The 9,192-nt window shown below is 37.3% G+C and overlaps 1 protein-coding gene across 2 annotated transcripts; it reads right to left on the bottom strand.

The window, feature by feature from the left end:
• Positions 1-373: 373 nt before the first annotated feature.
• On the bottom strand, positions 374-9,186 carry rab44 (RAB44, member RAS oncogene family). 2 transcript variants are annotated; one of them, XM_040158500.1, is made up of 9 exons: positions 8,874-9,186; positions 7,537-7,610; positions 6,915-7,000; positions 6,648-6,782; positions 6,483-6,564; positions 3,189-3,303; positions 2,145-2,243; positions 1,961-2,037; positions 374-1,787 (listed from the first exon to the last, which is right to left on the bottom strand). In XM_040158500.1, exons 1-9 carry the CDS (start codon positions 9,048-9,050, stop codon positions 1,700-1,702), a joined length of 933 nt encoding a protein of 310 aa, XP_040014434.1. In that variant the 5' UTR covers positions 9,051-9,186; the 3' UTR covers positions 374-1,699. The 2 variants fall into 2 exon arrangements, with proteins under 2 accessions (XP_040014434.1, XP_040014433.1); XM_040158499.1 differs by having other exon boundaries at positions 376-1,787; positions 6,648-6,785.
• Between the last annotated feature and the right edge of the window lie 6 nt (positions 9,187-9,192).

Below are 9,192 nucleotides of genomic sequence, written 5' to 3'. Positions count from 1 at the left end.
CTGTTCAGAACTTTCTGATCCCTGCTGTGGTTGAGTGTCTCTGATGTCATGAAAAAGCAAAGAAAATCTGTAGACAGCTGGCAGCCAGCTCTCCCAGTGTGGACAGTAATAGATTCTCTGTAATACAGGAGAAAGAGAAGATGATGCCAACAGTAACTTCAACGGTGCTGCTTGCAGCTGATTTATTATCTAAAACTGACCCTGTAACCATATGCTTTAACCCCAAAAGGTTTTTGGTAACAATTAGAATTGTAATTGTAACATTTACTGACTAAAAATCTCGTAAATTACAGCAACAATAAATTTAAATGAATAATTTGGAAGTTTACTAATTGAACACTGCCTCTGTTCTCCCTGCAATTAGCACCAAATTACATTGTTCTCTCCAAAAAAGTAGTCGGAAATTTTTTGGTAAGTATTCTGAAATTAGAGATCCGTGAAATACAACATTACCAGGTTTTCTGATGTTTAATGTTTTAACAAAATTACAATGTTTACATGTTCCAGCCTAAAACAGAATTATCTGAGTAACTGAGGGAAAGAGAAATAATTCTCCTCGGTTGTAAATGTAACCAATGAAGTCTGTGCCAATCACTAATATCAGATTTTGTGTAATCATCTTGGTCCTCTGATGAGGTTGGAAGATGCTGTCGCTGCGTTTCTGTTTCCCACAAATGCTCCTTTGGGGATGTTATGTGGTTATTCGAGTGGCGCCATTGTTGTCATGCTCCTCATACCATTGAAGGACTTGTTGTTCCAGTGGGAACACTGTTGTCTTTGTCAGTCTGGGAACACACAACTTCCATGAGGACGCAAATTAACTACGTGAGCACACAAGTCGTTGCTCTGGAGGTTTATCGAGCATGAGACATGACATTAAAATATTCCGATTAAACGTATTCAGTGAAACAAGTTACAGGGAAATAAAAATATATTTATAAACATAGTGTAAGCCTTTTAATCATTTTACTACCACTATCTTTAATTATTGAGGCATGAAAGTAAAAACACTTAATATCCATAAAGTATATACATTGTAGAACAAACTCTCAATAGCTATACAATATAGATGAAAAACTTTTTTTTTAAACCAAGGACCCGAGAAAGTGCTGAGGTACTAAATTTTAGTTTCTCTTTGAGATTAATTAATACATCTTCAAAATTCTACTATTAATGTTGACTTAATTTGATCATTTGAAATTGCACTAGTAGAGTACTGCAAGTATTTCATAGAAGGAAAATTAATTTAAAATGATAAAACATGCAGAGCAAAACAATATAAAGTAGCATCTTGCAAGATTAAAAAAATCAATTATTCATCATGTAATAATTGTTTCCACAATTACTTTACAACTGTTTATTGAGTTGGCACTAGAGAAAGCCTAGAGTCCCCTCTGGGGCTTCAACTGTATATTATGTTATGAATGTGCAGGAATTTCTTACTCTTATTTTGTCCTCTTAATCAATAATTTACTTGTTAAGGCTTGGTAGAAATATCAAAATAGTTTAAGGTAAATGTAAAAAGGAAATGTAACTTATATACATTTGTGTCGCTTAATACAACACATTGGATGAAAAGAATGGTTTGAGCATCAGATAAAGTTGCGATGTAAAGAGAAACTTCTGAAGAGCCATTGCAGAATGTCCACCGTGTGCAGGATTTCGACACTTTTCGGGTTTCTTAGACAAACACATCTGTTCAGCAACATCCTGATCTTTTTTTCTGTGGGGGCTCTTTGTGTAACACCATGGCTTCCTCTCTTGTGTCAGCTTTTTGACTCACCATCCTGGCACACACACACACACACACACACACACAAAAACAACACAATCAGCTGATATCATGGCGATTGACATTACAGCACAGAGACTATTGAAAGATATGCTTTAAAAAATCATAAGGGTGTGAGAGATGGCACAACAAACGGATTGTATCAGTGAAGGATGTGACCTTTATTACCTGGCAACAGTTTCCAAAGACTGAATCACATTTTCACCTGTGGCAGCGCTACACTCTGTGAATTCAAAGTTGTACTCCTGTGGAAGTAAAACAGCTGCCTTTAGTGTTACAACTATTTAATTGAATTCTGTCGTCATCAAATGAACTGGAAGTGTTAGAGGGTGTAATACCTCCGATTCCATACCTTAGCCAAAATTTCTCCTTCTTGCGTTTTAACCTGCCGTTCTGCACAGTCACTCTTATTCCCAAGAAGTAAAATGGTCACGTTTTCTGCAGCCCCTTCCTGCAGGATATGGATGAGTTTGATTATTGTTTGGATTCCCGTACAGACATCTTTACAGAGACCAATCTGTCTTCATGGACAGGTTCAATTGTTTCTTACATTTAGGTTCCATGTACTGTAAATCCTAAAAAGTTCCTGAAAATCATCAATCAACATTGGAACGCTTTGTACTATTAATGCATATCTTAAACTGTTACAGTTCAATATAGGTGTTAATCGTACTGTAAATTTGTCATTGTTTTTCCCTTTACTCATCTTATGTTCCCGAGGACTTTGACTTCTGGATAAAGAGCATAAGCATCCCTGGCCTATTATTACAAAAACACATGGTACTGCGGGAGCAATTTTAAAATTTTACTCCATTTTATTTTGGTAGTATTTTGAATTGTCTGATTTTATTTGCCTCATTTTAAGCCATGTGAAGCATTTTTTAACTTTGTTTTGACTATTATTATAATCATCAGTTGTAGTAAAGAGACATATTTAAGGAGTTAAATGCGATCAGGTGCAGGTGCATTGCTGCTTTCTGTAAAATTCCTGTGTCCATGCACATGTTTGTCTGTTTCTGCTTTCTGTGGAACATTTTCCTTTAACTATTCTGCAACAGCAGCTGCAAACCTGTGCAAAAATGTATAATTTATAATATGGCTAATTTATATATTTATTATAATAATTGTATAATAAACCTGATTTTGTCTATGCACAAACTGTAATATTTTTTTGGAAACAAGTGTTGTAACTAAATCTAATGGAGCCCAGCCCGATCACTACACATACTTTACAGATTTAAAAACATTTTTTGCAATTTTTAAGTATGTCTGGTCTCTGAAAACCTATAATTTCTACATCAGTTAAAACCATTACATAAACAAAGCCTGTAGAGTGGTGACAATGTTTCACATTTCGACAGTACACACATGCACTGAAGCTTTACATGCTACATACCTGAATGCAGTTTGCCCAGTAGCTGACTGCAGAGAAGCTCTGAGAAGAAGTGATGTCATACATCAAGAGAAATGCCTGGGCTTTATGAAAAACCTGAGTTGTGATGCTGTGAAACCTTTGAAGATAATCAGGAACGTAATCAGAGACATTCTACACAGAGATTTGACATCCTTTTTAAATCAGAAGAAGGTCACTAACTTTACAAAACGAGCAAATTTTAGTACATCACAAATTTGTGTTGGAATGCAGTGAGAGACACTGTGCCTGGATTAAACGGCCCAGAGGTAGAAAGTGTCTTTCTAGTAATCTAATCATACTGGTTAGTCGAGTTTGCGGAGACTTCGCTAAAGCTTTCTTCATGAGACACAATCTGGATGTCTTTCCAGGAAAGAGCAATGACGTAAACACAGCGATTGTCTCTACGATGAGGTCAAGTAAATCTTTCTTTGACATCACACGCATTATTATATTTTAAATCCACAAAGTTAGTGTCAGACTTGTTTTTTTAGGTGATGTCCTTTTACTTGTGTCACGTTACACTGGGTTAATATGAGTTGAAATGACAAATGTTGATATGGTGCTGACATTAAGGAGGCTTCAAACTTTAAAGGGCCATTTATGGAACACCATTTGCGCAAATAACATGTTAGAGATATCGTGTTTAGACGACGTTAAAATGCCTGTTAACAGGTAGAGCATAGTCGTGATAAAAAGCAGTTGTTTTACGGGTTAACAAAACCAAACTTGATGCGTTAAAGTGCCTTTCGTGGTTGTGGCCAACGCCCCTCCTCAGTTGCATCAATGATGTTGAACAACAACGCATGGCAACGCTTTGTGCATAAATTACTGATGTGGGCGTATACGAACTCAATACAGGCAACTACGTACACATCAAAGGAAATTATGTGTATTGTGGTTTAGAAGAACTCAATTCGAAGTTCCAGTGGGGGTGCAGAAGATGCAGAAGCAGAAGAAATATTGTGATGCGTATGTAGCCACTGCTAAGAACACACCAAAATATTACAGCATCATCAGTATCAAGTGTAATTCCATGTTAAAGATTAGGGCCACAGCACTATACATGGCTGCTCACTCATCTCTATTCACTGATGGTACAAACATGTGAATGTGCACAGGGACACCTAGTGGCTGGACTGGTAAAACCACAAGCAGATACCGATTTGGAAATGACTGAAAGAGAAATTGAATGGGATAAACAGTGCGTCATCATCATCATCATCATCATCTTAAAGTTCACTGCAGGCATTAAGGTGAGCCATAGCTCAGGCTAATATTTTGGGTTGTGCGTTTCATTAACTATTTGGCTGGGAACAGCAACAGCCAAAAAACTCTGTGCATCCAGACTTTCTCTTTATAGCACTTATTAGACTAATTAATCAGACTGGATTAACCTGTTGGCTGAGACACTTATTTGCATTTTAACATGCCAAAATGAAAAGTCTTAAGACATAGAAAATCTACCCGTTAATACGCATTTTAATGTTTTCTAAACATTAAATCTCTAAGATGTTATTTGCACAAAAGCTGTTCCATTAGCCAGTAGTGAACTCAAAACTGTACACCACAACAGCCTTTTCGATATTACCATGTATTTCAACCATGATAATTTAATATGTCCTCTGAAAATCCAACTAACCAACCAAGCAACCAACCGTGTTCGGTCCACATGTTCCCATTTATTGTACATACTCCATGCACATTGCCCTCACCTCTGCTGCTGGGACCATCTGTTGTGGTGATTCCAGCATACAAAACATTGTTGAGATGTGCCAAACCAGTTCTGAAACAAGTTAAAACCTGGCCTGAAAGAGGCTTGTCAGCACCTTAAGGGTGTTTTGAGCACACTGTCTGGCACATGTTGAGGAGGCTGCTACAGTATCTGTCACTGGCTACGATAGCATAGAAGATGTTACTAATAAAAGCATTGTAACGTGCTCATCAGAAGTCTTGGCTGACTGTCAAGGTGTAAACACTGCTGAGAACCCAGAATGCTGCCTTCAGATTGGGTGACAAGAAAGACCTCAGGACAGAGACAACCTGTGCTGAGCCGCCAGAGAAGCAAAGTGCATCGATACACATAAAAGTCCACCGCCACTTCCTGGAATAAAAAGAAACATAGTGCATGTGACAGAGCATTTACGACATCATAAACCACAAAATAACACCCTGTACCTTTGACGGAGACACTTCTTCTCAGATATGCTGAATGACTTGTATTCTATTACCTTCCCTCCAAACAATGACCAGACACTGTGCCTACCCCCAGCAGACATCAGGAGGACTCTATCCTGAGTTAACCCATGTAAAGCTGTTGGACCTGAAGTGTATCCGCAGGAACGCTCAGGAAATGATCTGATCAGCTTTCAGATGTCGTTACAGACACCTTTCAGCTTCTGAACTTCACCAGGGTCATCGGGATTATGGGCAGCCAATAGCCAAAATGAGCTGGTCTCACAATAAAGTTCTCTGAACTAAACGTAGCACTTTCCTTCTCCATGGAAGTTGTGCCAGAAATCTCTACTCCACCTGCAGACATCTTTAACATCTGCATGAGCAAATAATTCCTCCTTGCGTGCTTCAAGGCCACCATCATTATCCCAGTACCAAAAAACTCAACTGTGATGTGCATCAATGACAACGCAACTACAGCAACAACCCTGATCATCACGAAGGGCTTCAAGACACTACTCACAAATGTATTTTTTCTTGTTAATATCCATCAGAATCCACCTCAACAGGGACAGACAGGCCCCAAAACACCTAAAATTGTTTTCATTAATGCTGGATGTAGTATATATGTTTGCATCTTCATTTATTTAATATTGCAAATGAAAGGGTGAAGAATATGTAACTCTATTTAGTTGGGTTAAAAAAATATGTAATAAAGTCGACGTCGCTGTTGGGAGGCCTGTGTATTTTCCCACAAATATGGGCTGAACTTTTAAAGATCACGTGAGTTGAAATGTAACAACTGACTTGTATTCTCAGGGTTCAAAACTTAGGCTTTGATCCTATCATAAAACATTGCCCATTACATCTATGATATCACAATTTTTGTGACTCTTCCTCATGAAATATACTGCAAGGAAACCACCTACAGTACATACTGTAGGTAACAATATCTGTGTAGAAGAAAACAGACTCTAAATATGGTAAAATAACTTAATAAAAAGGGGGGATCAGTCACATTTACTATCTGCATTACAAGGTGATTTCAACATAATTGGTAGAAGTTTCTCAATGGTGTACTGTAAAAGCGAAAAAGAAACTTGCCTTTCTTGACCTGCTGTATCCCATAACTGGAGCACCACAGGCTTTCCATCCACTATCACAGTCCACATGCAGGAATCAAGGCCTACACAAGACATTTATGTAACATTATTCTGTATATTTACCCACAATTATTGAAATATAATTGGATGAGGATTAGGATCTTACCAACAGAGGCGGGTAAATCTAAAGAAAACTTCCCACTTTGAGCTCTTTTCATAAAGGAGGTCTTGCCTACACTGCTGTCTCCAACCATTAACACATTATAACTTTTCGATCTGACGTCTGCTCCTCTGGAATCACCTGCTGAAGGGAAAACAAAAACAATTACAGGTCACAAATAGTGTTATTTCTCCATACAAAATGTCTGTCTACAATCAGCCGCCTTCTACTGTGACTCTGACTTCAGAATGTAAGTATTAATATTCTGTTTACCCAAAGAAAACTTGTTTTGACTCCCTTGACCCAGGCGGATTTCAGCATGGGGATATTGAACTGGAGTCACTTTCGGTGCCTTCTCACTGTGGAACAGACAACCAAGTGTTATATAATACAATATACAGAACATACAGCATACTACAAATTACTGACGTAACATTTTGCTGCATTTTTTTGAACTGTCAGTCATCATCAGAACTGCAGAGCGTATAACCACAAGCTTATATTTGACTTTGAGAAAGAGAAAGGAAAAAAAAATATTTGAATGTCTATCTTCTCTAGGGTTATCTAAAACTGTGGTGAAGTAAGGTGAGTGGTAGAGTGTTTGCCTCAGAATAAAATTACTTGAATTCTTGAGATTATCATTCTTTACTGATTCCAATTATCTTGTGTAGTTACATACCAAAACAGGCTTTCTACACTGAATTAGTGTGGCTGAGGCTATAGTTGGTTATTCATTCCTTTATATGTATATATATGCAAAACAAAACATGTCATTAAATAAATTAAGTTGTAATAGATTTATGTTTTTTCTGACAATTGGAAAATGAATGAATGAAGATAATTAGTTAGTTAGACAAGCCTCGGAGGCCGCAGCGTTGAACCTCAGTGGACTTACCTCACAGGCCTTGAGTGGTCTGTTGCCTTTGAGATGCTGATGTTGGACGATGGTTTCTTGTCACTTTCATCAAGCTGCAGAATTAAAATCCCAGTCATGAGGTGACAATTAAAGGGGCTCTAGTCTAATTGCATATTTTATCTGGAATCAATTCAATAACATTTTGATATACAGTAAACATATTTTTTTCTTTTTTTTGCCATATTATAAAAGGATAATGTCCAATGCTTTTACATTGAGCTCTTGAAAGTCAACATTTGCTGGTCTAAAACCTCTATTTTACAGATTTCCCAGGAATATTCATCTGTTACACAGGAAGTGATGTGTTTTTTTCATGAAGTTTCATAGGAGGATGTTAACAGATTTTCAGGAATGTGTACTGTTGTACTCGTTCTGATACGTGACGTAACAATAATGTAATGTAACAACCACTAAAATATGAAATTTTATAGAAAGGAGAAGTACTAGGGCTTTTATAAAAATTCTGGGACATGAAAAAATAGGCTTTTTTTTTTTTTAAATAAATGTGCATTACAAGAAAACATTTGTTCAAGGACTTTTCTCTGTCATTAAGGTTCAACTTTGCATGAAATGCTTTTAAAGGATTTCACATACCTTCCTGGATAGTTGTCATTTAACTACTCATACAAATGTATCATCTGGTTGCTTAAAGCCAAAATACACACCAGTACAGAGATCAAGAAAACAGATCCACGTTTATGTTCTCCTTTTAACTGTGAAATTTGTGGTGTGGACCACATGTTCCTCATTTTGGTTCACTGTGTCATTTAGTTCTTTTTGCAACACACACTTGACCAATGTGCATGAGGTTTTATGCAAATGGGAATTACAGCACAACAAAGACTTACTGTGCCAAAGAACACTGCTACTGCCACTAAGAATAGATAAGAAGTCACTACAGACTGAGAGCACTAAATTAGGAGTGCAGTTAGGTTGAACTGCGTGGGATTTTGTTGACTATTCAGCTTCCATTTTGTAATGCCAACAATTTGTATAATGAAATAAGTTTCAAAGAAGAAACAAATTCTGATATGTATTCAAGGAAACCTGCTGAACAAAAATGTCTAGTTATGAGTAATAGTGAGACCAGTAAGTTGACTTGCCACAGACACTGTACATGATTTCTAACATCTTTTCAGAACTCATCACAACTAACAGGTAAATTGAAATGCAGTGCAAGGGCCTGTGTTAATTTGTCTTAGTAAATCTGAAGCAATCTGAAATGAAGATTACAACTAGAAGTTAACTGATTGTGAAACAAAAACAAAACAATAGAATCATAAAATCCTGGTAATCTTTTTTGCTTTGCTGCTTACCTCTGATATTTTGTCCAGGCCCAAATGTTGTTCTCTGTGCTCTTCAGTTGTCTTGATGGCACTTCCGTCAGTCAGAGGTTTGACATTGCTCCCTTTTTGTGCATCTATAACACTGTCCTCTCTTGCAGTTTGGTATTCATAGTTTTGATGTCCACGTGACCTCCGGTGAGATCCCATTTTTCTTCTTCTCCCGCCATGTGCTGATTCTGATATAACATCATGTTTGGGAGAAGTGGATGGTTTTGCAGGGGGGTAATCTGGGGTTAGTTGATGCTCCGTTTCTACTAGTTGGCTGAGAGAATCAGGATTTTCCTCAACT

This window comes from Xiphias gladius, chromosome 21, assembly GCF_016859285.1.
Source record: "Xiphias gladius isolate SHS-SW01 ecotype Sanya breed wild chromosome 21, ASM1685928v1, whole genome shotgun sequence".
Classification (NCBI taxonomy): domain Eukaryota; kingdom Metazoa; phylum Chordata; class Actinopteri; order Istiophoriformes; family Xiphiidae; genus Xiphias; species Xiphias gladius.
Note: the sequence above shows the minus strand (reverse complement) of the source record. Positions and strands in the feature narration are given on the sequence as shown.

Excerpts from the sequence above, each read along its gene's own strand:
- rab44 (XM_040158499.1), bottom strand. The coding sequence starts at position 9,050 with ATGGGATCTCACCGGAGGTCACGTGGACATCAAAACTATGAATACCAA. Across the intron at positions 6,786-6,914 it reads TCAAAACAAGTTTTCTTTGG|CAGGTGATTCCAGAGGAGCA; the intron begins GTAAACAGAATA and ends TTTTCCCTTCAG. Across the intron at positions 2,038-2,144 it reads AAGGAGAAATTTTGGCTAAG|GAGTACAACTTTGAATTCAC; the intron begins GTATGGAATCGG and ends TTACTTCCACAG.